The following is a 27,653-nucleotide window of genomic DNA, read 5'->3' as shown; positions in this document are numbered from 1 at the left end:
GCACTGATCTACGCTTGTGTTCGACTTAGTCCGGGGTCGTATCTAAATGATAGACTCCTTCATGTGCAGTGTGGCCTGCGAGGATGTGGAAGGATCATGGTGCTTACCTTGCGTGTCATCGCTCGAGTCGGACAAGTTGGAAGTGCCGAGTGACTTGTGAACGGAGTCGAATAAATATCTTTTCGTCTTGCAGTGGCCAAGTGAGCACCTCTATACGTCCTTGTGAGGCGTGAACAGGCAGGGCTCCCAAAACCAAGATGTCAAGCGGTGAGAACTTAAATTATGTCGCCGGAGTGGCCCACTTGAGTCATCATCCAGGAAGGAAAAGCTGCCGACGAATGTGGAATGGCGGTGGAAACCAAAGGAAGGCAAAAGCACCGAACCCTTCCCGTCGGAGCCTTTACCACTTGTGAGCTTTCGAGTGGGTCGAATGGGTGGTGGCTACGATGCATATCACCCAGGACGTATCTCGCGGTCACGTCACAGAGGTTTGCATCTGGCTTCATTTAGCGGCGACGCCAGGTGATCATTGATGCGACATTCGGAATGAATCCACTGCGACTGCACCATGCACAGTTTCCACCATGCACAATGTACACGAGTGTATGAATGGCAGGGGAGAGTGAAGAATCAGTGGACCTGCGATCTTGGCGGCAACGAACCTTGCTTCCAAGCTTCAAACCCCTGCCTGCGCTTGATGAGGTTTGCCGGTGTCGTTTCCTGCTGAGATGAACTTTCTTCTTGGGTCCTGTCGATATTGCTTTTGACCCTATACAGCAGCAAGCGTAGGTTTGAGCTCAACGCTACCCTTCCCCATCCGTCGCAACCTTAGTCGAAGCAGGAACCAGCCTTAACCTTGCCCTGCTAAAGATAACGATCCAGTGGGAAGTCAAAGTGGCGAAGGATTGGGCAAGATCGATCTAGAACGTAATCGGGAAAGGAGTTCTGATCATGAATCAAACGGGACCGATCCGACTAGAGATCGGATACAATACAGTCCCACTCGTTGTCAGGCTGGGTCATGAAACAGCATACTCCCACCATAGGTATCAGCCTCACGAATGTATATTTATTAAGCTGAGAACGCTAGGTTCCCACCATGTTCATTCAGTCAATTGAGTATATATGTTTCTGCCTTAAAAGTAGTAGCGACTTCGTACTCTGACTCTCCCCAATCGCCAGTATCGGGACGAAAACGTCTTCAAACTTGAACATGCCCTGCTACAATCATCTGCATGGGACAAGATTCGGTTGATGAGATGATGATGTCCTAGCATCCGCTCTCTATCTCGCTCATTGCATTTGGTCTTCTCCATCTTGCCGACGCAATTTCTTCTCGATCAGAAGTTCGCCCAGCTCAAGTCATGACTCGTAATCTCCTCTCCTATTGGCTAATCTTCACCACCCTCCTACTATCAACCTTACTCGCACCGTCCCTACCGCCCATACCACTAAGCTCAGAGTTAAACGGCATCCTCTCCGCCTCTAAAATCGAGCTTCCTTCCTTCTCGCCACTGATCGGCAACGCAAAAGAGGTGAAGCAAGCTGCGCATGAGCTCATTACGCAAACTCAAAAAGCACGGATTGCTATCGCATCTCATGTCCTTTCCGCTTCGCACCCAGCAGAAGCACCTTCCGCGGTAAAGCATGCCAGAAAGTTGCAAGATGAATTCATGGATCATGTTCAGCAGCACTTGAATTCTCAGCTGGACCAAGTAAGAAAGAGTGGAGGGAAAGTGGAAGACTTGGAGTGGGAGTTGCATCGTGGATTTGCTACAGGAGTTGTAGAGAGTAAGCCGCCCGCGTTTACGCAGAGTGTGCTGAAGCCGGAGAAGACGACAACGGATAAGGGAAGGATGGAGAAGGTCAAAGCCGCTCTGGAGAATCTTAACCCTGTTGCGGCGATACGTCGGTTTCGGATTCGGAGGGTGTTGCGCAAGATGTCTTCAACACCAGCGTCGCCAAGCATTCCACCTACAGAGAATCCGATACCACGAAACGTGGATCAGCTGAGAGCAACACTTTCTTCCATGACCGCCCTGCGTAGCATCCAGTCAAGTTCAGCCGCTGCTGATGCGAAGGATGCCGCTGCAGCGCAGAAGATCGAAAGCACCCTTCCTATCCAGTCCAACGTGGTGCTCGAGGAGCCGTTGAAGAAGCCAGCGAAGATGGTAAAGAACAAAAAAAAAGTCGAGCCTTGGGACGAGATATGGATAGGAGGCAAATGGACTAGTACATATAATCAGAGGAACAGAGTAGATGATTGGAGTGATATACCGATCCCTGGAATGGCTTAGCCTCAACACTCTTTTGGTTTGCAATGGTACTGTCGTTGCCCGCTTCACACAGCCATTTGTCGTGTTCTATCGAATATGTGTAATGAGTGCTGCTATGAGATATGCTGACTCTCGTTGGAGGATATTGAGATTTACCACCCCCAACCAGGCCTCTGGAAAGTATTGACAACCTTGTTATCCGTCCTCACAACCCCACCAGTCCCGATCGCCCTCACCCTCTTCCTCGCAGTCTCAATCTTCTCGGTCTCCTTCTCTGCATACGTCTTACCGTACCTCAACACCACACTCAACCTGGCCTGAGGATGATGTTTCCTCCCCATCCTAGCCCTACCCTTGAGATCTATTCTTGTCAAATACATTCCTTTGCCCACCCACGCTTCACCAACGATCAAACGAGGCACTTGCATTCCCTTTGCTGCCGCATGATCTCTCGCTAATGCCAGTGTGCTGAGTACGCGCTTTGCTGCACGCTTAGGGGAGAACTGCATTTGAAGGATAGCATAGTCGATGGGTTGACCTGAGATCTGGTTTGCAAGCATCTGAAGTTTTTGAGGAGAGATTTTGAATGCTGCGGTGGAGTACTTGTGTTCCAGAACTTGGCCGGTGATGGCATCTTTGGCGTTCCATCGTTTGCGTTCTTGACGAGCTTGGATTTTGGCCGAGATGCGTTGCTGCTTGCGTTCAATTTGCTGGGAGATGGGGAGCGACTCAATATCGTCGAAGAGAGGCATACCGTCTGGGGAGACAGCACCCATTGCGGAGTCGCGGCGGCGTTCAAACTCCATCCTCTCTTGCTCTTCGGGTAGGAGACCACCGCGTTCTTTTGTGCGGATGTAGCTGTTACCAAGAGCAACTTTTGCGAGTCGGCCACCGATGTCTCGAAGGAGGGAGTCGCGGGGGGCCGAAGAGGAGACGCTGCAGAATTCAATCGAGATAGAAGCGCATGGAGGTCAATACTTTGTTTCGCCAACAGTCGAGCCCAAAAGCACGAAGCCGTAGCTGCAAATGATACCTACGTTCGTTGCGAGAGCGTTGTCGCAGCCTTGAGTGCGGAAGTGGATGGTCGAGAGGGCTGTGTCGAAGAGCGGAGGAGTTGGCGTGCTGCTCTCCCCGCTGCGTTGGTCATATTGGAAGCCGACATGTTGAGCACACCAGCCGTGCTGTGTGCCAAGCGGTATCGATAAGGCGAGGTGGATTCAGGAGTCGGATAGCGTGGTGACGACGAGAGGGATGAGGTGATGACGAGGAGCGAGGTAGCGAGAAGGAGAGAATTGACTTTCTTCCGATTCTGACCAAAATTGGTCGCGTCACGTGCGGCCTGTCAAGTTGCTGAGATCGCCGATCCTTTTTCCCCTTTGATGTTATCGACGAGGATGTAACATTTAAGGAAACCGGCCCAAGGGTCCACTCTTGTGCCACCTCGCACAGACCCGCTTGACACTTGTTGGCACTTTCAACTGCTGCCTCTTCTCTCTTGACAGCCACCACATCAATCACCAGCACGGATCACAGCACCAACAATGGGCTCCTGCTTCTCAACAACAAACCCTTTCCAAGGCGAAGGAAGAACGCCCAACGAGCCATCTCCAGCCACCGCTGCTTCCAAAGCTACTGCCAAAGCCGACACAGGGACAAGGTTAGGTGGAGCCGCACCATCCTCCTCACAAGCTGCGACCGGAACAGCAGGAACATCAACTACGGATCGAGAAGCAAGAGCAAAAGCAGCAGAGCGAAGAATGTCACAACAGGCGAGCAAAGGGACACCTGCAAGCGGCAAGTTGAGCAAGCAATTGGAACAGCAGAAGAACACCAACCCACATGCCCTAGCGAAGGAGCAAGATGGCCCAAGTAGAGTCGTTGTAAGTACCCCCCCCCCCCCCTGCTTGCGCGTCTGAATGAAAAAGAAGAGAAGCGAGTACTGACATAGCAATCCTTGTCCTCATCTTTGCGTTGCTATCGATCATGACAGTGGGATTGAATACTCAGCTGTCCGAGTATGTTTGGATTGCGTCATATACCCATCATCCACCCCGATCCGCACGCACACACGCTTTGTCTTGCCACTCCACCCGGACCGATCACCTACTTTCGCAATCCACATCATCAACATCCATTGATCAGCAGTCCTTTCGACATGATCAGAAGCAAGCGAGGTATGGGAAACGAACTGTATTGAATATGCAAGGGAAGGAGATGCTGGTCTATGCTGTGAGATAAGATAAATGTACGCGAGAGAGAAGGAGCGACGAAATGTCATCTATTGACGTGAATGAGAGAGAGAGAGAGAGAGAGAGAGAGAGATGCTGTGCTGATAAATTATGTATAGACGTGCAAACGAGAGAACAATTGGAGCAAATATAGAGACGGTTCTTGAGTGTGTTGTGGGCTTCCACGGCCAGCTTCCTTAGAAACTGAACAGTCCTCCACCGTTCCTGACCTTCCTACCGCCCAGCAAGTACGACAGCACGGTGCTTGCGAACAGACCCACCGTCAAGCCCAACGCTACCTCAACCAACGACTGCGCCACCTGGAATCCAGATGCGAACGCTGCACTCGAGTCTTGGCTGCTAGCAAAGTTCAACAATCCACCACCATTCGAAAGACCACTGGGCAGCTGATACAATATACCAGGAACGGAGACGACGAAGCTTCTACCATCAAAGAATCGACCGTAGAGGTTCGCCATGATACCAACTGCCAGCGATCCGAGAGCTGCGGTGACATCTTGTCTCCTTGACAGTGCAGTGGCTTTCGCGGCAAAGTGGTTGCATGCCCAACCACCGCAAGCAATGAGGACCATGACTGGGAATTCCTTACGTGTGACCTTGGCCTGATTGCGGAGTGCAAGACAGACCGAGTATGCAGGAGCTGTAAGGATGGCCCAGATCTCGGGTACGTCAGATTGCCACCACCTGTCTGCCACATGCCGTGCGCCGCAGCTGTTGAATGCTTCTGTCGAGATGTTGCCGGAGAAGAGCTGCCAGAAGGAGACACCAATCGAAATACCAAAGCCGAGGAAGAGCGAGTAGATGATTGCGTAGACCAGCCGCACCGAACCCGCTATCAAGTTCTTCGACTGCAGCTCCAGCGAACCGCTCAAGACGATGAAACCGGGTAGAATGAGCACGATCGATCCAGAGACGACGGAAGAGTAGCAGAAGTAGCCCGAGCTCTGAACGGCTGCGGCTACAAATGAGTTGAGTGTGGCAAAGACGATCTCAAAGACGTTGCTGTACAGCTCAGTAGTGATGATCGACTGACAGTATACCAAGAAAGCACCGAGCGGGAAGGCCATGAGCGCATCGATAAAGGACCCGTTGAAACCCTGTGGACCGACGCAGATGAAAGCAGAGGCAAAGCCACCGACCAAAACCATGGGCCATCGTCCGATCAGCGGTTTGCGTCGCATCAGCTCGTCCAGCTGGTTGGACGCTTCTTCGACACCGATCTTGTCATGAATGACATTCCAGTAGATCATGTGCATGTCGGTCAGCTTGGTCAAGTCGAGCGCCGAGGTCTGCTTGATGAACTTAGTCTCTGAAGTATGGGTAGCGTCATCGCCGAAAGCGATCAGCATCAAGTTGGGAAGGTAGATGCAACGACAGTTGATCTCGAGCACTCGACCTGTCTGCTGGATCTGTGTCTCGATACGATGTGTCGGAGCACCGAACATCATGAGTGCACGGGCAAGCTTCAAGATGAACTGTTGACGTTGCAAGATGGCTGCGACGTGCATCGTGATAAAGATTTCTTCCTTGCGCTTCTTGTCTTTGGCGCGCTTCTTGAGTTTGCGCTGCCACTCCTGCTTGTGATACTCGGAATGCATCTTCTCGGCTTCGGGACCAAAGTAATCAGGTCCGAGTGCAGAGTTGACATCGGGAGTGTTGAGGTTCGAGTGGGTCCAGGCTCGAGTCATGGCGCCTGGCAAGAGATGACGCTTACGAGGACCAGCTTGGCCATCGGTAGAGCTGCCACCGGTTATGGTGCGCGAAGGGAAATGAATGATGGAGCTTGGTCTCTTCTTGTGTGGCGTGGCATAACCAGAAGCAGTTGGCGAGTTGGCTTGCGTCGAGCTGTCACGTTCACCGGCATCCGGACTGGTTGGAAGGGAGTGAGATCGGGATGCCAAGGGCGAAGCGACGTTGCTTGGACGATAGGGTGCTGGAGCTGCATCTGCAACAATCTGAGCAGTACGCTTGAGTGTCTTTGCGTTCATCTCGGGAAGCAAGTATCGATCGAGGGAGAAGCCAGGTCGCTTCGGGTTAGGACCAAGCTGAGCATGCTGTGGTGAGACGGCACCGACAAGGTTGCCTGTCGTTGCGACCAGGGCACCAAAGACACCTGCACCACTCCTTGCTGCCTTGGGTCGCTCATCGAGAGCACCCTCGATACCAGTCTCGTTGGCTACACCTCGCACTACCTTGGTAGATGCGTTGAAGGTAGCGTTACCGACTTTGGCGAATGTTTGGGTGAGCTTGGGGCTGGGCAAGCTGATCGACTGCAAAGACATGCCACGACGCTTCTCGTATCGCTCCATCTTCTTTTGGAAGCCGGGCGAATCGAGCTTAGCGCGGACAGCCTCGGGAGTGCGAACAAGCAGCATGCTGTCGGTGTTCATCTCGAGCTCGGTGGTACTGGCGATGGAACTGGTGGCGGCGCTCTTGGAGGAGAGATCACGCTGTTGCTGTTCATAGAGACGCAGAAGGTTGCCGAGAACACCACCTGAAGCGACAGGTCGAGCATCGAGGTTCATGGTGGTCTCCATGGGATCAGGAGTGGAAGCACCAGTGTCTGGCATGTGCGAGCGGCTGATGCGTTCTAGTGCCTCTTGGCGCTGCTGGGCGAGCTTGTGCTGTTTGACGAGTCGTGCTGCTTCACGTTCAAACTGGGTGGGTCTGCGGCGAGGACCTTCTCCGGTATGAAGACCACTTGAGGTCTCGACTGGGACAGACTTCCAGTTGGTGGGTCCACCTTGGTCGTGTGATCGACCATCCTGGGGTTCGACAACATCCTGCTTGATTTCGCCCTTCTCCTCCTTGTCCTCTTCGTCGACGGGCGGCTTGCCAAAGATGCCACGAAGCTTGGCCCAGCCCTTGGATTGAGCCTCGGCATTTTCTTCTTGCTGCTGCTGTTGTTGTTGTTGTTGTTGTTGTTGTTGTTGTTTGCGCTTCGACTTCCTGATACGAGAAGGCATGCCGTCGGTCTCGCCCGGTACAAGGTCAAGATAGTCGAGATCAGAGTCGTTGGCAGGGTCGTAGCTGCTCTCGCTCGTCGCGGAGCCCGGCGTACTTAGACCACTGCCATCAACTTTGGTGGCAGGCGTTTCTGCGCCTGTTGCGAGGCCTGCTGCTCGCTGCTGTCGTCGCCTGCGCTGCTGACGGTCTCGCTCGCGATCCATAAAGATGTCAGCGAGGCGATCTCGGCCAGCAGCATCATTAACACCCTGCCAGCTACTATCGTCGCTTCTAGCTTCGTGACGTTGCAGTTCACGCTGTAGTTCGAGGAAGGCGCGGTTATCAAGGCCTTGCTCGTCGAGACCCTTGGCTCCGGTTAAGGAGAGGGAAGGGATCTGTGCTGCTGCAGCGGTTGTGGCATTATCAGCGGCGAGCTCTTGAACCTCAGGCGGGGGTGAGGGTGGCTGGTTCTCGTTCTTGGGTGTGAGGCGCTCAGCGATGTTGAGTGGCCCTGGGTGGTGATTACGGCGCACTGAACCAAGGCTAAGAGCGTTGCCGCTATCTGGCTTTGCAGGAGCGCCTCCTCGAACGGTGACGGTCGGGCCTGCCAAAGCACCGCCTGTGCGAATCTGAAGCTGACCGCCTCGACGTAAGCTGGCAGCGTTGGAAGTGCCATCCCAATGGACTCGTCCAGCACGACGCGATGCAATGGTGGATGTGGAAGGGGCAGGAGCCTCGGCGGTAGGGTGAGTCGATGGCGCGTCCTCGGAGCTGTTCAAGGTGTCGTCTGCATCGGTATCTTGCACTCGAATCTCTGGATCCGTTGGTCGTTGGCTGTGTTGTCTCTGGTCCGAATGACGCTCGTAAGAGCCGGTTGGAAGTGTGGAAGAGCCTGCTGTTGACGACGATGAGACGTTATAGTCGTGTGGATCCGACATGCTGATGGAAAGGAAAGAGTCAGGCTAGGTCTGACGTCGACCGATGATGTGGAAAGCAGAGTATAGCTACTCTCTCAACGAGAGAGACGGAACATGTGATAGGCGACGCCAATCCTCGGTTGTTGCTAGGAACAAAGAGTTGGAACTGTTCGATGCGTCGATGTAGCAGCTAGTGGTTGAGCCCAAAGTCTTGTTCGCCAGCGATCAAGATGAGATTTGGCCACGCCGAGTTGGAGCAGTATCGGAAGGATAGAAAGATGACAAACAAGTCAGATGTTGCAATGTCGAATGACCGAGGTGTAGGGAGAGATGACGGAGCAAGTTGCTGTGCAGAGTAAAGACGACGTGGATGAAGCTGGGCAAAGTCTATCGAGAAGCAGATGTACGGGAATAGGAGGCGTGGTGGGACTGTGATGACGATGATGGTGGTGGGAGGGATTGTCAGCGTTGAGACTTGGTGGACTGACTGCCTTGAAGAACAACAGAAAGAGAGCTTAGGACAATTCTTTCTCTGACTGCAGATCCAGCGTGGCCTAGGAAGGATTTATCTTGGCGGTAGAAGGGTGGCATCAAAGAGGTTTAAGTTACTTACCTACGAGTTCATCGAAGAAGTGGAGATGGTGGTGGTTCGGACGCAACGACTTTGTCAACGACCAACTCGGTTTTCGGACTGAGCAATTAATAGAGAAATTATCCACGTGACGAGGGTGTGCAATTACTAAGCATGAGCTCACCAGCCCGCGCGAGGATGGAATTGCTGAGGGAAACGATCCAATATGATGATGCGAGTTGACGTAAGCGAACACCAAAGAGATCGGATACAACTTAGTCCCGCTCGTTGACACACATCGTCATTAAGTGAAATGCTCCCACCTTTGTCGTACGCCGACACTTTGTATATATACTGTATCAAGAAACAACACGTTCTTCAGTCAATTGAGTATATATGTTTCTGTCTAAAACAGCAGTGACATCGTACTCAGACTCTCCCCGATCGCCAGATATCGGGACAAAACTTCTTCACATTCTCACTTTTACAATGGCGGTAGAAGGGTGACATCTGAGTAAGGCGACAATTCAAATCGCTGTGACACCGTGCACAGAAACTGCCGTGGGTATTTGAGCCCTCCGGAGTTGGAGGGAAGCAAATCGTTCTCAAACCCGGATTGTCACCGATCGGCAATCGGCAATCGGCAATCGTCAATCGGCGATAGTTTCGAGATCCCGATATCCTTACCTGACTAACCTCCTGGATCCTAACATTGCTGCACGCCGAACTCGACCTCTTACTCGACACGGACACGGACACTTGAGTCAACCATGAAACAGTCATGAGAAACCTGAATCCGCATTGAGACAATCTGCAAAGGAAAGCTAAGCCAGACTATACTGTACTGTACACTTGGAGCCATAGAAATGCGCTTATCCGGACCATTCGATGGTCTTGAGGTCAATCCCCTCTTGAACCATCTCCCACAGTGGACTCATGTCACGCAACTTGTTGACAACCTTGATGATCTTGTCGGCAACGTAGTCGACCTCCTCCTCCGTGGTGAACCTGCCGATACCGAATCGAAGCGACGAGTGTGCGTTCTCGTCATCCAATCCAAGCGCACGAAGCACGTACGAAGGCTCGAGCGATGCCGATGTGCATGCGGAACCAGACGACAAGCAGATGTCCTTAAGAGCCATAAGCAACGACTCGCCCTCAACGTACTGGAAGGTCAAGTTCAAGCAACCCGGGTATCCGCTCTGGTCACCGTTGAAGAGGACGTGGGTGATGTTGGCCTCGAGCGTGTTTCGCAATCGCTCCGAGAGCTTCTTAATGTGTGCATGATCGTAAGCGAGCTCCTGGTTGGCAAGACGAGCTGCCTCACCGAATCCAGCGATGAGCTGAGGTGCCAGAGTACCTGATCTAAGACCACGCTCCTGCCCACCACCGTTGATGATGGGCTCGAGACGGACACGTGGACGTCGTCGGATGTAGCAGGCACCGATACCCATGGGACCGTACAGCTTGTGACTCGACAAACTCATGAGATCGACACCAAGCTCGTTGACGTCGAGAGGAATCTTACCGGCTGCCTGTGCGGCATCGGTGTGGAAGAAAGGCTTGGATGCGCCACGGCCGCTCTGTTTGGCGAGCTGGGCACCCTTGGTCTTGAGCAAATGACCGATCTCCTTGATGGGCTGGATGACACCGATCTCGTTGTTGACCGTCATGATTGAGACGAGTGCGGTTGTGGGTCGAAGTGCCTGCTCGAGCTGCTTGAGATCGATCAAACCATTGGACTGGACAGGCAAATATGTTACCTCGAATCCTTCCTCCTGAAGACGACGGCATGAGTCAAGTACACACTTGTGCTCAGTCTGAGTGGTGATAATGTGGTTCTTCTTGGACTTGTAGAAGTGGGCGACACCCTTGATAGCCATGTTGTTCGACTCGGTGGCGCCCGAAGTGAAGATGATCTCCTTGGGGTCGGCACCGATGAGGCTGGCAATGTGCTCTCGTCCCTCCTCTACGCCCTTCTCGGACTCCCAACCATAAGCGTGTGTCCTGGAATGCGGATTACCGTACTGGTTAGTCATGTAGGGCATCATTTTGTCGACCACACGAGGGTCGACCGGTGTCGTGGACTGAGCATCGAGGTAGATAGGTCGGTTAGTTGTCGAATGCTTGGGGGAAGCGGCGATGATGTCGTTGAGCAAATTCTTGCCGGAACCCATCTTGCTGCCGACGCCGGCACGCACATCAGGTTGAGCGACCTCGACTGGTGTGGCCATGGCAGCTGGAGACGACGGAGATGCATAGCCGCGGGCGTGCACTCGTGGTGTAGACAAGGCCGATGACGATGCTGCTGCTGCGGTTGGGGTAAACTTGGTGCTGATGCTGCGAGCGTGACCAGCATCATGTCTTGTGAGCGCTCGAAGCGCAAGACTTGAAGGCGTTGACGATCGTAGTGAGGATGCCATTGTGGGTATTGGCTTTTGTGATCGTTGTGGTAATGATGCAAGAACAGTGGCAAACTGGTGTGGAGAGGAGAAGCTCAAAAATCTCCCACTGCGCCTGCTTTTGCTGAGCAGTGCGTGTCCAATTCGGAGCAAGTCGCACGATAAAAAAAAAGGTGTGGCAAAATCACTGGACTGTTAGGCCGTCATTCTCGAACAAACTATGGACAAAACTTGCCACGACGACCTTCTCGAACTCAAGTCGATGATTTAATCGCCTGAATGCGGAGGTTCAGCCAAGCAAACCCAGTTGAAGTCATTCGTCAGTGGTTGGAGTTGAGGCGTCTTGTTGATGATGATAGTGGGAGAGAGAGAGAGAGCGAGAGAGCGAGGAGTCTATATATATACAAAAGAAGAGCGGCAGAGAGCCGCATTAACTGCGGAACATAACAAAGCATTTTGTCTTGAGTAGGTTGTGACACATGTGGTCCGTGCTCAGATGCTCAGGCCTTTTACTTGGCCGTAAGCGCTACCCTCACTGTCTCTACGCTTTGTGTAGCCTTATCTACTTCAACTCCCCCCCTCAACAGCATATGTACCCTGTTCATTATGCTGTTGTTTCAAGGTGTGACCTCCGTTCTTCAACACTGTCGCATAGCTCGGGGACCCCATTTCGTACACTGATGCCGGTATTCGCAGGTGTAGCCCAGATCTTGCTTGCTGCATTGCCTGTCTCCCAATGGGCTTTGTGAGTACGTCTGCCAAGTTTCTCGTGGTGTCTACGTACTTGATCTGCACCCTTCCCTCTTGAACGTTGTTACAGACGAAGTAATACTTGGTGTCGATGTGTTTAAGCTTCCAGTGCTGTGCTGGGTCCTTACTAACCTGTATGCAACCAGTGTTGTCCGAGTAGACCATCGGTGTGCCTGTGGCGATGCCAATTGAGCATAGCAGCTGCTTGAGGAAGAGCACCTCACATGTTGCTTCCGTGGCTGCAATGAACTCTGCCTCGACAGCGGACAATGACACGCATTTTTGTGTCACTGACTTCCAGGCTACTGGATTCCCATACACTAACGCCACTGACCCCGATGTACTCCTTCTCTGTATGGTGGCATCGCTCGCCCAGTTTGCATCGCTGTGCACGACTAGTGGCTCTTGCGACTCACTTGCCCTATAAACCAATCCAACCTGCCTTGTGCTTTCGAGGTAGCGTAAGACCCTTTGTGCTGCCTGGTAATGCTCCTGTGATGGTTCACACATGTGCCTAGCGAGAACACCCACGGTAAGGCTAAGGTTGGGCCGGGTGCTGTTGGCAACCCAGAGCAGCTTGCCAACAATCACCGGATACTCCTTCTGTTGTGCTGTGCTTGCGACAAGGGTTCCCTCCGGTATGCTCTGCATTGGAACCATGGTCGGCTTTGTACGTTTGTCCAGGTGCTTTGCCAGCACTTGGTCAATGTACCCTGACTGACCAATCGTCATGGTGCGCATCGCATGGTCTCGACTGATTTTGATGCCCAGGAAGTGAGAGACCTCACCGCTATCTTCCATCTTCCATCTCTGGCCAATCTGCTCCTTAACCTTTAGGACTGTTTCCAGCCGTGGTGCTATGACTAATGTATCATCGACGTAGATGACCACAATTGCCATATCTTCACCCTGTCCCTTGGTGTAGATACAGGGAGCGCACTCTACCTGGAAGAATCCCATGTGTCGCAAAGACCTGTCGAACTCCTGATTCCATTCTCGTCCAGACTGCTTTAGGCCGTATAGACCCTTGATTACCTTGTACACCTTGCCGGGTGCTACTCCTGATCTTTCTGGTGGCTTCATGTAGATTGCTTCCTTTAACGTGGAGTTCAAGTAAGCCATAGTGATGTCCAGAGCATGTACCTCCCAGTTGTTCTGCACCGCTAGTGCTAAGATGGCTCTGATTGCTCCGAGGGGTGCTACTGGAGAGAAGGTTTCTTGGTAGTCGATCCCCTCTCTCTGTGTGAAGCCCCTTGCAACCAGTTGCGCCTTGTGCTTAACAGGTACACCATCAGTGTCAAGCTTCAGCCGAAGCACAACCTTAGAGTCCACAAGTGGTACTCCTGGCGGTTGGTGCACCACCTCCCAAGTCCCCATTGCCTCGAGTCCTTCTAGCTCCTTTCGTATTGCCTCCTTCCAGAGCTGGGCGTCCTCACCGTCCATTGCTTCCCCAAGCGTTGGGTCCAGGTTCAGTATTGCTGTGTTGGCGGCGCCTACTGTGCTGTCTTCGGCTGGTAGGAGATCCTCCACTGCGGCCTCTGATTTGGTCTCCTCCTCCACTATGGCTGGCGTAACACCCTCCTCCTCGACCTCTGCGGTCACCATGGGCCTGACTGCCTCTTGTTGGCGATCACTCCATCCTTTATCCTCATGGAATGTTGCTGAGTTGCTCCATTGGATTGACGCCAGCTGGTCCGGGTTGCAAAACTTCCATGCTTTGTGTTCGTCGTCATACCCAATCATGATGGCTGGCTTTGCTCTAGCCCCGTACTTGCCTTGCTGGTCCTTCTGTTGAACATGAACCCATGCCAAGCATCCGAAGACTTGCAGCTGCTGGGCCAGCTTGTGTGCGGTGGTTCCATAAAAGGCTTCGTGGGGAATGGTTTTGGTGGCTGATGGGGTAAGGTTCATCACGTGTGCTGCTGCTGTGATTGCATACGGCCACAACTCTCTGGGGCAAGCTCGACCAATCAGCATCGAGCGCATCTTTTCTTGGACCGACCTGATTGCTCTCTCCGCCCATCCATTTTGGACACTGATCCCTGGGATGCTCTTTTGCCACTTGAAACCCTCTTGAGTTTGCCAGTCTTCGGCTGTTATGCTGCACCATTCTCCTCCATTGTCGCTGCAGAGTGTTTTGAGTTTCCTGCCCGTTGCCCGTTCCATCCTGGCTATCCACCTCCTCAGCGCCGTGAGTGCAGCACTCTTTGTGCAGAGTGGTTCCACGTAGATCAGGGAGGAGAAGTCGTCCACAGCAACTAGTGCATAGTGGTAGTTGGCATGTCCTTTGAAATCTGTCATCAGGTCTACGTGTACCAGCTCTAATGGTGCCTCCATTCTTTCCGACTCTGATTGGCTCATCTGTGCTCGAGTCTGTTTTCCTTGGCTGCACGCGTTACAGTGCTTTGACTCATGTTCCATTTCCTTGTCGGTACCTAGGTAATGAGCCCGGATTTGTCTCGTTTTGTCTCGTCCTGGGTGTCCGAACCTCTCATGCCATAGGTAGCTGTCTTGATGCTTTGTGTCCTTATTGCCCTCTGGGGCATTATCTAGTTTTCCTGTGTTCTGGTTGTCCTCTGGGACGTCGTCAAGTGTCTCTTCCAACTCCAGGGCTAGTGCCTTTCCCTGTACTTCGAACCGCCCTTTTCTTCTGTTCCTCTTGTATTGTATTCGTGTACCGTCATTTTGCTTAATGATGGTTCCAAACTCATCAAAAGTTACCCGTGCACCATTCTCGATCAAGCCTTGTACTGATAATAGATTAGAATTAAGTTTCGGCACATAGAGCACATCCAATAGTTGAATGGTTACATCGCCAACCCGAAGGGAGGCGTCTCCTATGGCCTTCACTTGAAGCCTTTCATTTCCAGCTGTACAGATCTGACCGTCCTTGTGCATCGAGGTGAGCAGCATTCTTTCATCGTTTACCATGTGGTGCGTTGCACCCGAATCGACGATCCAGGTGTCCGATGTTGGTTGCTCATTCCCGCCGATCGCTAGGAGGGTGCACCCGAGTTCCTATCGACTCGCTTCTTGTGCCGGATTGGGGGTGGGTCCGTCTCTACTAGGTGCGGGGTTATTGTTGGTGTTCGTGCAGTTTCGAGCAATGTGATTAGGTCCTCCACAAGCGTAGCACTTTGGAGGGGCCGAGGGGTTGCGAGGATCGCGCCTGCCTCTGGGTCCTTGCTCTGCCTGGTCCGTGCTTGTGGCAACCCTTGCTGCTCCTCTAATACGGCCGGTGACCTCACCATCCTGCTGTTTCTTGGCGAGTGCGTGGTAGGCTTCGTCATATTTACAGTCTGGTCTGGCCGTTTTCAGTGCGTCGACGGCGTTGGCATAGAACCAATCTTGGGCCGTGCAGCGATAGAGAGTTGATTTCTTGAGGTCCTCGTCGAAACGCTTTCCCAGGCGTGCCGCATCGTTCCAGATTGAATCGAGTTCCTTGCCTAGCCTGACAACGTCTCGATTGTGCAAGCGCACTGTGTGAATACGATCCTGCAGTCCTGCTCGCTTTACAGCGTCGTTCAATGTTAGTGCCTTCTTGAGTTTGGCATAGAGTGTGCTACCGAGCTGGACTTCTTCATCCACTCCCCTGATGGTGTAGGTGTCGATATGGCTGTCTGGACTGTTGTCACAGCAGGCGTGGATGAGGCCCACGAGGGCTTTATCCAAGTCTTCATCGTATTCCTCATTTCCAGGCGCTACCGTGCCATACAGTATCTCCTTCGCATTATGTACTCTTTGGAGGCAGTCGATGAAGGTAGGTTCCCAAGTGTGCCAGTTGCTGTCGCTGAGCTTCTTGATGTGCGCAATGGTGCTCGACACCTCCTTGGGGATCTTCTCGGTTTCCCTGCGCGGGGTCTGGTTGCTAATGCTGATGAGACCCATAGCTCGTACGATTGCTTCCTCGGCCGTTAGTGCTGGGTTCGCCAGCTGGAGGATCCTGACTACCTGCGTGAGCCATCCTTCCTCCTGTCCATTGCCTGTGGTTGTTTGATCATCATCGCCCCTTCCCGTCTGTCCAGCTCTTGTCGATGGCGGCATTGCGTTGAGTCTCAGACTCTTAATCAGTTGAAGTCATTCGTCAGTGGTTGGAGTTGAGGCGTCTTGTTGATGATGATAGTGGGAGAGAGAGAGAGAGCGAGAGAGCGAGGAGTCTATATATATACAAAAGAAGAGTGGCAGAGAGCCGCATTAACTGCGGAACATAACAAAGCATTTTGTCTTGAGTAGGTTGTGACACATGTGGTCCGTGCTCAGATGCTCAGGCCTTTTACTCGGCCGTAAGCGCTACCCTCACTGTCTCTACGCTTTGTGTAGCCTTATCTACTTCAACTAACCCTTCTCAACCCAGTGAAGCAAATCGTCGGAGAGCCGCGCTGACAACAGGAACCCCAATGTGATGTTAGGTCTTTGCTGACTCGCACGAGAGAAGCGTTGCAGTTGGAGCTGCCTCCCACGGAGCCGAATCCTAAACCCAATTTCGACAATATCTCCTACTGCTCCTCCTCCATCGACTACCACACTACCCCCCCACACTCAGAAGGCACACACCGATCAACATGTTCGCCGCTCGTCAGGCTTCTAGCTCGGCCTCGGCCACTCGCCGTGCTCTCTCCACATCAGCAGTCGCTCGTGCGGCTAACGGCTTCTTCCAGCGACCAGCCAACGCTCCCACTTTGTCCAACTCACCCACCGTGCCTCAGCCCAAGCCTGTTCGACCTGTCGCTCAGCCCCATACACCAGCCCATGTCCCTGCTGAACAGTCGCCCAACTTCCCAACAACATGGTCAGAGTCTCAAAACCCTCGCCAGAACGCGATGAAAGGCCCTCGTTTCGAGCAGCTCGACATGCGTTTCCAGCCCCAACCACTTGCTGCCATCGAGATGATCCAGAGAGAGCCCATCCGTCTCTCCAGCAAGCGTATTGCAGCATGCGATGGTGATGGAGGACCTCTTGGACACCCTAGGGTCTTCATCAACCTCGACAAGCCAGGAGCTAAGCCCTGCCCATACTGGTGAGTAGCAACCGTACTTACATCAATCCTCCTATCCTATCTCTGTCGATCATCACTGACCTCTTGTCCTTCCATTGCCGATTCTCTTCCTGCAAACAGTGGTATCCGATTCGAGCTCGACCATTCCGCCCACCACTAAGTCTCAATATGCCATACATGCAAGTCTCGAATCGAGTCCTTTTGACCGAAGCAACCGTGCTTTAGACTGTATAAGCTGTCTGTCTCTTGGAGCCCTGTCATGGAGATTCTGGCGAACCAACGTCGATTCGGTTGTGAACTGGTGTCATCGAGCACATGCGGGAAGGGCAAGTTTGTTGGACTTGACAGTTAAAGAAAGTGCGAGATGGTCTACTTGGCAGACAAGATTGGATAAGTTCGGTCAGAAGCACGATCCATCTGAACAAGCGCAAGAGTTAAAGCTGTTCGTAAAGTCGAAGAGACGTCCGGTCAGCCTTGGCAGAGCTCTGTCAGATTGCGGAGCGCGGAGCGCGCAAGACGTTGGTCTCTGAGATCCGTCTTGAAGTTGTTGGGCCTCGTGAGTCCGGCTTACAGGACTCCTAGCTTCGTCCTCCGTCGGACAGCGGAACGGTAACGCGGTCTTGTCGAGTGTCCTGTAGCGGCAATTGACGAGGACCGTTCGTGCTGATTCAAGCCTCCGTTGCAATGCGGAACGAGGGACGAGCTGCTTGGAAGTTGTCAGCACTTGCCGCTTGGTGGTCGACAAACAAGCCACGTTTTTGGCAAGTGTCAACGATGAGCTCCAACCCGACATTTGTTGAGCAACATTCGGGTTCTTGAACAAGTGGCCATTGTCACGACATCACTGACATGTTTTGACAGAAGTAACCCCGGCCTGACACACAGGAGCTCGACGCTGATGATGCAGCAACCGCTACTGCTAAAACCATACCCTCACTCTCTCTGACCGGCGCCATGGGTCTTGACGAGCAAGGGCTTGACAATCGCGCCTTCCTCGAGCTGCAGCGTGAAGTTCTACGTCACGAAGCTCGTAGCGACGATGGCAGCCGGCAGGGTGCTGATGATGCTGCTGGCAAGGATCGTCTGGCAAACATATTCTTGCACCGCGAGCGAGAATGTCAGGAGCGCAGCCGCCGACAACAGCATTCAACCACCGTCGCCAGAGGGGCTGGAACTTCAGTACGTTACTGACGCAGTCAGCGGCCTCACCACACCAGGATCAGTAACAAGCGAGAGCAGCTACGACCCTGCCAACAACACTGATCTCGACTGCATCGGCATCCTGTTGACTGATCACTACGCGTCGCTCCTGCTTCCGTTCTAGCAGGGAAGCGTCGAACTGGTTGAGGCGCAGTCTCTCGGCTTCACGCCTCGACTTGTATTCGATGCTTCTGTAGCGCTCGTGCCAAGCCACTCGGTCAGGAGAGCATCCTGTCCGGAGTGAATGTGAGTCCACCGATGCAACAGCTCATTATCAGTCTGCACGACAACTCAACACACCAAAGATTGAGATAACGAGGAATTCCATTTGCATTGCATGACAAGAATTAAGATGCGAGAAGGACCAAAAACAGTTGCAGTGGGTCTTGTTGTAGGCTCAGCAAGAAGGCGAAAGGGTCGTAATGTGGAAGACAAGGCTATACAATGAGCATGACATCTAGTACTCCGGCCTGCGGGATAGTTTATCAGCTAGCTTGCTTCTTTTGTATGTACCATCTCTTAGAGACGGTAAGCGTCCATGGCGGCGGCCAAGCGAGCAATTTGACCCTGTTAGATTGCGATAAGACAAACATAAAGTTAGACGAGCCAAGTTTTGACATGTCGCAATGAAAACATCAGTCTTTGCTATCCAACACCATCTTGCCACTATATGTATCGACTTTTTGATCACTTACAGAGCTGAACTTGACCATGCAGCGGTCGTAGGAGTAGTCCATGAAGTTTGTGACGCTATCTAAGCCGCCACCAGAGCAGGAGTCCTGGTTAGTGGGGCATCCATTGGTAGCAGTCGACTGGGGAGGGGTGTCATCGACGTAGTCACCCTGGCCAGAGCAGCCACCCTGGAAGACGTGGTAGAGACCAGCCCAGTGGCCGACCTCGTGCACAAGGGTCTTACCCTGGTTGTAGTTCCTGATCGGCCCACCGGGGTAAGAAGTCCACTGAAGGGCGATACCATCGTTCTTGGGAGCAGAGTTGTAGTTCCAAGGGAAGGTGGCATAGCCGAGCAAACCACCAGCAAAGTTGACAGTGTAGATGTTGAGAGCGTTGGCACCACCCTTTCGGAGGGTGTTCTTCATTGTAGCCTCAGCGGAGGTACCTTGGTTCACGTTGTTGAACCAGTTGGAGTTGGTTGTAGTCTCGCTGCCAGCGAGGTAGAAAGAAAGACCGGTGGCAGAGTAACCAGAGTTAAGAGCCTGGATCGAAGAGCTGATCTGGGAAGAAGTCAGCTTACCGTTGGTACCGTCAGTGATGACGTGCCAGTAAACAGGAATGCTGACCGAGGTGAAGGCGGCATTAGAGCTGGCCCGGTTGCTGTCCGAGCTGGACTGCTTCTCGGCCTGCTCGGCACTGCGAAGAGCAGCGACCTTGAGGCCAAGAGCCTGCTCGATAGCAGCGGGAGCAGTCTCGTGGTTACCACAAGCACGCTGAGAAGGAGCAGCGATGGCAGCAGGGGCGGCGATGGCAATGGCAGTGCCGACAAACATAGCAATCGTCCTGAACTGCATCTTGTCTATATTCAAGAGGGGAGAGAAAGGTTTGGGTGGAGAGCTGAAGAGGTGTACCAGAAGAAGGAAGTGGTTCGAAGATGAGATGATAAGAGCAAGTTGACGATACCAGCCATGACGATGTTCTTCTTATATCTTTCAGTGGTGGCCAAACGCCTGCTAGGCGCCCTTGTGAGCATGGTAGCAACATGGTGTCTCGGATGCTGAACTATGCCGTTGATTGCCAGTGGTACACATCATGCAACGACGATTGCGACTGAGACAGGAGCCCAACCACAGCCCAGGCGGATGAAGCAGCAGCGTCTTGCCATGGATGAGTCTCTGTGATGCTGCTAGACTGCGCTACTATGCAAAGGTATCTGCGAATGCCTCGGTCCTCTCGGAGATGGTATACACCAGGCGCTCTCTTTGCCGATTTCCTGCCATCGTTTAACCAGATTCTTCCGCAAAGCGTCTCGCTTTGTGGCTCGGTAAACACCATGTTCCTCTCGCCTGGTAGTTTCTTCTCTCCTCCTTCTCATCTGAGTCCAGGGTCCACTGAACCTGCCTAAGCGAGGCTGCAACGCTCTTCTTACCAACCAGCTCAATACAAACGACAATGGTGACCGACATCTATTCGCATCGTTTGCGGGTGAGACCTTTCGGACGCTCCCCTACACAAACTTGCTCTCACATCCACATAATCTCTATACTCACTCACGCCATCACAGCAATAGATAAACTCAGATGAGAAGAGAACCGAGTTCATCCAAAGATGTCGTGACCTCATTCGTCCTGTTCATTGCAGCTGTTAAGCCTCAGCTTTCCCCAAGTTCTTCGATAATTGTCTTTGCCATTCGTTCCTTGCCTTGCTTGTCAATCTTTGTTGTTGAACTCAGCTGGTCCTCGGTTTTTGTCACGGGTGTGCAATCTGGCTGTAATCTGTAAGCGTGTGCAAAGCAGCTTCCATTGTTTTGCCGAGCTTCTCTGGCAATGGTTTGCATGATCGGAGGAAGGATTGCCGGTGCTTGGATTGCGGCGCCAAGGCAACAAAGAGGTTGGACTTGCTTGAAATAGAAGGTGTTCCGAGCTCAACTTGACTACCTGATTGTTCTTTTCTCTCACCAACTCAGCCAGCTGACTACGGACAATGAAAATTTGCCGTCGGATGCAACACCATGCACAACCAGAAGAAGCCACGCTAATAGCATTGCACTTGTACCCACAGATTTGCTCGACCAACACTTGCACCAAGCTGCAGGTATAGACAGAGAGACCAAGAGCAATCTAAGCGAGAGGGACTAGTGAGCATGATCAGCAGGCTAAAACGCTTGGCTTGCCTATTTTGCGCTTTTGCAGGAAACCAAAATGCCAACGCTTTTTCGCTCGAGTCCAACAGTGCGCCTATAAAAAAATCGCATAAACTTATACGGAACATCGCCTTCCGTAAACATTTTATTTTGCCACCCCATCACCAACCTATTCTCTCAAACAACTTAAGCCCATCTCTCACCGTTTCAATCCACCAAAGCCTTTGTAACTCGCGCATCATCAGAGCCAGAATATTATTGTCAACCAGTGAAAGACCCCCCCCCCCCCCCCCCCCCCATACATCGGCGTTGGTCTGCGATTAGTTGTAACACAAGCTGATATTGATCTTATTATGCGAGGTAGATTAAAATCGCAACACCACTCGCCACCGATATATGTCTTACATTTACTCTGCAGTGTCACACGACTCCGCTCTGCTTGGATACATTCGAAAGTAAGGTGGTATAGAGTAAGCTTCTTATACTCGACGCAAGAGAAGCTATTTCAAAGATCTCAAGCACCTCCAGCAATGATGCACACTCTCCCAATACGACTTGTTGCAACATGGAGTACTACAAAACCAGGGATCATGTCCATTCCACCTCGGGATGAAATTTGAGGTGCTGAAAATATCAAGTTACCATCTCCCGATCTACCCTCCACAACCTCGATGGACGAGAGAACAAGATTGACATTACAACACAAGACGAAAATGCAAAGAGAAAGATGGGGGGGAAGGATTGAAGGGATCGATACAAGACACAAGACACAAGACACTAGACACTAGACACTAGACACAAGACACAAGACACTAGACACATGACAACTTGACAACTTGACATTTTGAACACTTTGATAGGACCGCCCAGAAGAGGGAGTGTACTTTGGTTTACTGGTCAGTCTGCATAGGAGCATGTTGATTCAGACCACCAGTTTCTCCAGTGAGTTCAGGAGCAATGACAGGCTCCGAGAGAGCATGCTGAGCAGAACCAGCGGGCGTAGGAGCAGGAGCAGGCTCAAGGATGCCAGCAGTCTGCTGTTGCTCTCCACCGACAGGCGCAGGAGGAGGAGGAGAAGGAGGAGAAGGAGGAGGCTGCTGCTGATTGTTGTTCACCTCAGCCTGTCCTTGCAACTGAGGAGCAAGAACAGTAGCCGCACCCAACAAAGAGGGGACACGAGGAGGCTTGCTAGGCGTGTTCCAAGGCTCATTCATGTTGACCTTGATCGGTGTTGCATTGAGCGAACTGCTGGAAGCGGAAGGAGTCAAAGCGGCAGCAGCAGCATCAGCGGCACTCTTGGTGCTAGCCCTCAACTCCTCCAAGCTAACCAGGCTGATCTGAGGAGGAGCTTGACTGGGCGAAGGCTCTTCTCCACCTTCCTGCTGCATTCGCTTACGCACGAGCTTGGCATAGTGGAGACCACAAGCGTTGCACAAGGTTCGTGCACCATCGGGACCTCTACGCCATTCCGGGGTTTCACTGGTGGCACAAGCCTGGCAAGAGCCAGGAGCGGGGGCACGACTACGCTTCTTGTACTGAGGACCCTTGATGTCTCCATCCATACCAGGAGAGGGGAAGGAAGTAGGCAAGGAACCATCAGGAAAGACACGCATGCCAGAGTTGGGAGTGAAGGGAGCCATGGGCATGCCACCAGCACCGAACTTGTTGTCATCCCAGTCGAAAGAGCGTTGACGCTTGCGAGCCGAGTCGAGCTTGGATTCGGCAGGTCGCTTGCCATGTTCGTCGGCATCGAGTTGTCGAAGAGCAACCTCGGGCTGGGCGAGAAGCATGCTGAGGGAAGAAGTGAGCTTGAGAGCCTTCTGGATGATGTTGCGCACCTTTTGTGGGGTGGGGACATTGACTTGGTTGACGTGAGCGACGCAGAAGTTGGCGATGGCAGAAGAGACAGAGTAGATTTCGCGGAGCTCGGACTCGACCTTGCGTGGGAGACCCGAGGTGGAGGCGTCGGCATTGTCTTGCTGTTGTTGTGCGTCTGCCTGGCCTTCGGCGTTGGGCTTAGCATCGCCGGTAGTACCTTCGGACTGGTCGGCCGCCGCATCAGCAGTGGAGGCGTGAGTAGGGCCGTTGGCAGCGTTGGTAGCAGCGGTGGCTAGCTCGGTGATGGTCTGAGCAGCACTGGATGCGTCAGCAGCAGCAGCAGCAACGGCAGCAGCATCCTGCTCGGAGGTGGCATGCTCAGAGGTGGCGTGCTCAGAGGTGGTATGTTCGGAGGTGGTGTGTTCGGAGGCGGTGTTGGCTTCTGGCTGAGTAGACTGCTGCTCGAGGGTGGGGGCAGTGGTGCCGTCGGGCTTCTTTTGGAGAATGTCAAAGCCGAATTGAGCCTGAGGAGCGGATGAAGCGAGCGAGTGAGCAGCTATAGGAGCAGCAGGGGCCTCGCTAGACATGTTGGATCAGGGTATTTGGAAGGAGTGTGGTAGTTGCCTGCAGGCAGGGTTGCGTGAAAAGGATATGGTCTCTTTGTTCAAGACGACTCGAGTGCAGCAGCGAAGGGGATCTCTGCGTAGATGCAGAAAGGTGGATGACGAGATGCTTTTGGCAGCAGCGCTACTTGGGCTGAGTTGAGCTGGTATGAGTGCGTGATAGGAAAGGCCATGTAGCTCGGAAGCTAGTTGGAGGAAGCTAGTTGGAGGAAGCTAGTTGGAGGAAGCGAGTGAAGCAAGGGAGTCGGAGGAACAAGCAAGACAAGTGCGCCCGATCGCGGGGGTTGAAAGAGCTGTTCTCGAGTCTCTGCGATTTGCCTCTGTTTCAGGAGAGAAAGGCGTGAGGTGAGAAGAGGGCACAATTTCATCGCATCGCTCCTTTAAATTCCTCACCAAAGAGTCGCTCCTGATCGGCCGATTTCAACTTTCCCTTTTTCGTGTTTTCAGGCAGAAGAAACAAGATGCGCCCTCCGATTCCACCGATCCAGCCGGACAAGCAAAATCAATTGCGCAGCAGAGACTTTTTTTCCTTTTTTCCTATTCAACTCGGATCAAATCTCGATCCAATTGAAGCCAATTCGATTTCTTTATAGATCGGGTCGAACGCCGCCTCGTCTCTCTCTCTCTTTGTTTCATCAACGCAGCTGAGCATCGGCCAAGCGAATTTCATCCATTCTAAAGGGGGTATCAAAGTTTTTGCATTTTTAAAAACCCGGGTTTTTTCAAGAGTGCATTTTTCAAAAAAACGCAAAAGCTTACATAAGCTCCACAAAGGGAAAAAAAAAAAAAAAAAAAACCGCATTTTCAAAAATGCAGCTCAGGAGGCGCATTTGCAAAAACACAGTTTTTTTTTTATCACTCCACATCTTCTCTCCTTTCCTCACTCTCATTGCACTTTTGCTCACTCCCTCTTCCTTGTGCTCATTCAACATGACCTCCTCCACTGATGATTCTGGTGACATCTCTGCAGAGTTGTTATGCCAGTCCACTACACCTACAAGCTCTGCAACTCAGACCAAAAGTGTGCCTGTGCTGTCTCAATCTGGTTCTACAAGTGCTCCTGACATCCACACTTCCTGTCCAACTCAAGCCTCTAGATCTGCCACAGGCAAGAAGAACTTGACATGGTTGGGTGCCAATGTTCTTCACCTTGTCATGATCCTCTACAACAATGACTCCTACCAGTGCACTCTGCTGCCATCTCAAGAATTGGCTGAGAGCGATCCAGCCCTCAAACTTCACAAACATCCCATTTTTTGGGATATCTCCAAGATGATTTTCCCAGGCACATCTGTCGATCCCAATCACATCAAGTCCAAGCTGAGGTGGCTGCTAGAGACATACTACAGGGAGAAGAAGAAGCTTTCACCCACTGGAGCTGGTACACTGCTGGAGGACATGGATGCATCCAACCTGGTAAGTTTTGGTGATCTTCTTTGCTTGCAATAGTATGCTTGGATGCTGATTCATACTTTCAATTTTAAACAGTCCTACATATCTCACATTGCCCTGTCAACAAAGTATGCTTGGTTTGAAAGGATGCACAAGATGATGAATGGCCAATTCAATGCTGATCCTGCAGCACTTATCACAACTCCCAGTCTCAACTTCACCAGCAATGATGAGCCTGACATGCCTTTGAATGGCTCAGCTGACATACCCATGGATATTTGTGGCAGTGAGCTGTACAATCACAGCACTCACAGCCATGGTTTGCCTCCTATTCTCAACTTGATCAAACCCACCAACCCCCTGGCTGCTGTTGCATCCACTTCTGGTGCATCCTTTGCTGGCACTGGTGATGATGACATCTTTAACACACCTTCACCTCCACCTTTGCAGGCTCAACCACCTTCCTCCACTGCTGGCAGTTTGGATGTCTCTGATTCCACCTCTTCTCAATCTTCAGCCCAGCTCTCTCCCAGCACCAAGCACAAGCAAGGTGCCCTTGATCACAAGTGTGACACACTTGCTGAAGCTTTCTATCATTCTTCCATTGATACCCTTCAGATCCACCTGCAGCTTGAACAGGAATGCACCAGACATGAGAAAATACTGGAGGCTGAGCATACCAAGCACAAGGAGATGCACCTGCATTGTGAGAGGGAGGAGAAAGAGCATGATGAACATGTTTGCATGTGTGATCATGAAATGGTGATGGAGATGGTGTGCCTCCTTGCTTCTCAGGCCAGTGTCGAACAGGATGCTCATCAGAACACCAGCAACAACAACAACATGGACTCTTCATTCAATCTTCCTGTCTTGTAGCATTACATGTACTATCATCCAGTCTCAATGCAAAGTCATTTCTGAGTGTTTTTCTGTAGAGTGCAAGTATGAGGTGAATAAAAATGATGTGCAGCACAGTCACATAATGAGCTCAAAAGCATTTAAACAAAAATTTTCACTCTCACACCTCTTCCATTACTACCACCACTCCACTCTGCAACCTTTCAGCATCACTCTTGCTGCCATCCCCCCTCTCCATCCCCCCTCTCCATGCTCCCTCTCCAACTCCCTTCCTCCTTCCAGCCATGGTGTGCTACAGTGACAAGCAAGTAATTCTCAATGACATTGTCCACACTCTTGAGCTCTCTATACCTGCAGAGGTCATCCAAAACACTGACAGAGTGCAGCACTCCTGCAGCACTGACATCAACAACTTGGACAATGATGGTGACCCAATTCTGCTCTCATGACACCTTGTCTGCTTGTACACTTTCATATGCAAGCAAAGGTACACAATCACATGTTACACTCCTCTTGGCTGTGCTGATAAGCTTATCCACCTTCTCAACAGGTACAAATCAAGCAATCATAGGATGTATCATGGACTTGTTCATATGTCGCCTGAAGCATTCAACAATCTCACCATCCGACTCCAGCAAACAGAGGCTTTCTGGTGGAACTACAGCAGCTCAGGTGTGATGTCTCTCAACAAAGTGCAAGAGATTCTTTCAGTGGCTCTGTACAGACTTGGCCATTCTGGAAATGGAGGTGGTGAACATGACACTGCTTTGCAATGTGGCTGCAGTGTTGGGAGCATTGTTGGATACACCAATCACACAGTCACTGGCCTCCTTGAGCTAAACAATGAGGTCATGCAGTTTGCTTCAGAGGGAGAGAGACAACATGCTTCTGCCTGGGTGTGCAATACAACTGGGGTTGAAGAGTGGGGTAAGGGCTGGCTTGTGGTGGATGGCACACACATCCCTCTTGCCTGGAAGCCAGGAGTGCTCAGTTGAGAGCACTTCTGCTACAAAGGCTTCCACAGCATCAATGTAGTGCTGGTGATCCTGCCACACTCACTGCAGATTGTTGAATCAGTTGTTGGACAGCCTGGCAGTGTTCAGGATTCAAAGGTTTGGGCCTCAGGCAGCAACATCCTGAAGAAGCCTTGCCTGTACCTTGACAAAGGTGAGTTCATCTGGGTTGATGGTGGATATGGCCATTCTGCCTTCACAGTTGGACCATTCTCTCACATTGCTGCCAACAAGAGTCGAGACCTTTGACACTTCAACTACATGCTCTCTCAAGTCCGAGTATGAGTTGAACATGCCATTGCATACCTGAAGAACTGCTTCCAGTGCCTTACAGGCTATCATGGTAACATCTACTGTTTCAAGGACCACATCACTGCTGCCAAGATGATCCAAGCCTGCATTGTTGCCCACACCTTTGCAAGTCAATATGACCATCCTGCTGATATTGCTGACCTGCTGTTGCCCTCTTTCTCTGAGGATGAGGTGAGTGAGGTTGTTCAAAGCCTCCAACTTGATGCCAGTGATACACAAGAGCTCAGGAGGACAAGACACACAAATCAGCAGGAATACAAACTGGATCTTGCCACTGCAACACAAGGAATGTCACAGTATGCAGTGTCAAGACTTTGAAGTTCTGCTGCACATGATCTTTGAGAGGGTTTGTTCCAGGTGCTGTTCAGATCCACTGGGTGCAATGAGGAAGACACTACTGCATTGTCTCAATGTCATGAGAGGACTACTGTGGACTACATTGCCATGACTCAAAGTGCATCAGCTCAGAGACAGGAGCAAGTCTTGACACAACCATTCTTGATCTGACAGGCACT

The 27,653-nt window shown here is 51.9% G+C and overlaps 9 protein-coding genes across 9 annotated transcripts; 3 read left to right on the top strand and 6 right to left on the bottom strand.

Annotated features, from left to right (window-relative positions):
* Nucleotides 1–1,364: 1,364 nt before the first annotated feature.
* UHO2_05688 (uncharacterized protein) lies at nucleotides 1,365–2,297 on the top strand (the record flags this gene model as incomplete). Its single annotated transcript, XM_041554859.1, has 1 exon — nucleotides 1,365–2,297. The coding sequence occupies one exon, from the start codon at nucleotides 1,365–1,367 to the stop codon at nucleotides 2,295–2,297; it is 933 nt and encodes a 310-aa protein (XP_041410793.1).
* Nucleotides 2,298–2,428: 131 nt separating this feature from the next.
* On the bottom strand, nucleotides 2,429–3,438 carry UHO2_05687 (uncharacterized protein; the record flags this gene model as incomplete). The annotated part of the gene is made up of 2 exons (XM_041554858.1): nucleotides 2,429–3,212; nucleotides 3,314–3,438. 2 exons carry the CDS (start codon nucleotides 3,436–3,438, stop codon nucleotides 2,429–2,431), a joined length of 909 nt encoding a protein of 302 aa, XP_041410792.1.
* A 1,263-nt stretch (nucleotides 3,439–4,701) lies between these two features.
* UHO2_05686 (uncharacterized protein) lies at nucleotides 4,702–8,409 on the bottom strand (the record flags this gene model as incomplete). Its single annotated transcript, XM_041554857.1, has 1 exon — nucleotides 4,702–8,409. One exon carries the CDS (start codon nucleotides 8,407–8,409, stop codon nucleotides 4,702–4,704), a length of 3,708 nt encoding a protein of 1,235 aa, XP_041410791.1.
* Nucleotides 8,410–9,831: 1,422 nt separating this feature from the next.
* On the bottom strand, nucleotides 9,832–11,382 carry UHO2_05685 (putative Cysteine desulfurase, mitochondrial precursor (tRNA splicing protein SPL1); the record flags this gene model as incomplete). The annotated part of the gene is made up of 1 exon (XM_041554856.1): nucleotides 9,832–11,382. The coding sequence occupies one exon, from the start codon at nucleotides 11,380–11,382 to the stop codon at nucleotides 9,832–9,834; it is 1,551 nt and encodes a 516-aa protein (XP_041410790.1).
* Nucleotides 11,383–11,928: 546 nt separating this feature from the next.
* On the bottom strand, nucleotides 11,929–16,155 carry UHO2_05684 (uncharacterized protein; the record flags this gene model as incomplete). Its single annotated transcript, XM_041554855.1, has 2 exons — nucleotides 11,929–15,107; nucleotides 15,138–16,155. The coding sequence occupies 2 exons, from the start codon at nucleotides 16,153–16,155 to the stop codon at nucleotides 11,929–11,931; spliced, it is 4,197 nt and encodes a 1,398-aa protein (XP_041410789.1).
* A 518-nt stretch (nucleotides 16,156–16,673) lies between these two features.
* Nucleotides 16,674–17,267, top strand: UHO2_05683 (uncharacterized protein; the record flags this gene model as incomplete). The annotated part of the gene is made up of 2 exons (XM_041554854.1): nucleotides 16,674–17,128; nucleotides 17,228–17,267. 2 exons carry the CDS (start codon nucleotides 16,674–16,676, stop codon nucleotides 17,265–17,267), a joined length of 495 nt encoding a protein of 164 aa, XP_041410788.1.
* Nucleotides 17,268–18,826: 1,559 nt separating this feature from the next.
* On the bottom strand, nucleotides 18,827–19,833 carry UHO2_05682 (uncharacterized protein; the record flags this gene model as incomplete). Its single annotated transcript, XM_041554853.1, has 2 exons — nucleotides 18,827–18,874; nucleotides 19,003–19,833. 2 exons carry the CDS (start codon nucleotides 19,831–19,833, stop codon nucleotides 18,827–18,829), a joined length of 879 nt encoding a protein of 292 aa, XP_041410787.1.
* Nucleotides 19,834–22,012: 2,179 nt separating this feature from the next.
* UHO2_05681 (uncharacterized protein) lies at nucleotides 22,013–23,527 on the bottom strand (the record flags this gene model as incomplete). The annotated part of the gene is made up of 1 exon (XM_041554852.1): nucleotides 22,013–23,527. The coding sequence occupies one exon, from the start codon at nucleotides 23,525–23,527 to the stop codon at nucleotides 22,013–22,015; it is 1,515 nt and encodes a 504-aa protein (XP_041410786.1).
* A 966-nt stretch (nucleotides 23,528–24,493) lies between these two features.
* Nucleotides 24,494–25,831, top strand: UHO2_05680 (uncharacterized protein; the record flags this gene model as incomplete). Its single annotated transcript, XM_041554851.1, has 4 exons — nucleotides 24,494–24,537; nucleotides 24,619–24,979; nucleotides 25,085–25,693; nucleotides 25,751–25,831. 4 exons carry the CDS (start codon nucleotides 24,494–24,496, stop codon nucleotides 25,829–25,831), a joined length of 1,095 nt encoding a protein of 364 aa, XP_041410785.1.
* Between the last annotated feature and the right edge of the window lie 1,822 nt (nucleotides 25,832–27,653).

The sequence above is a fragment of the Ustilago hordei genome (genome assembly GCF_900519145.1).
Source record: "Ustilago hordei strain Uho2 genome assembly, contig: UHO2_contig_14, whole genome shotgun sequence".
NCBI classification, from domain to species: Eukaryota; Fungi; Basidiomycota; class Ustilaginomycetes; order Ustilaginales; family Ustilaginaceae; genus Ustilago; species Ustilago hordei.
Note: the sequence above shows the minus strand (reverse complement) of the source record. Positions and strands in the feature narration are given on the sequence as shown.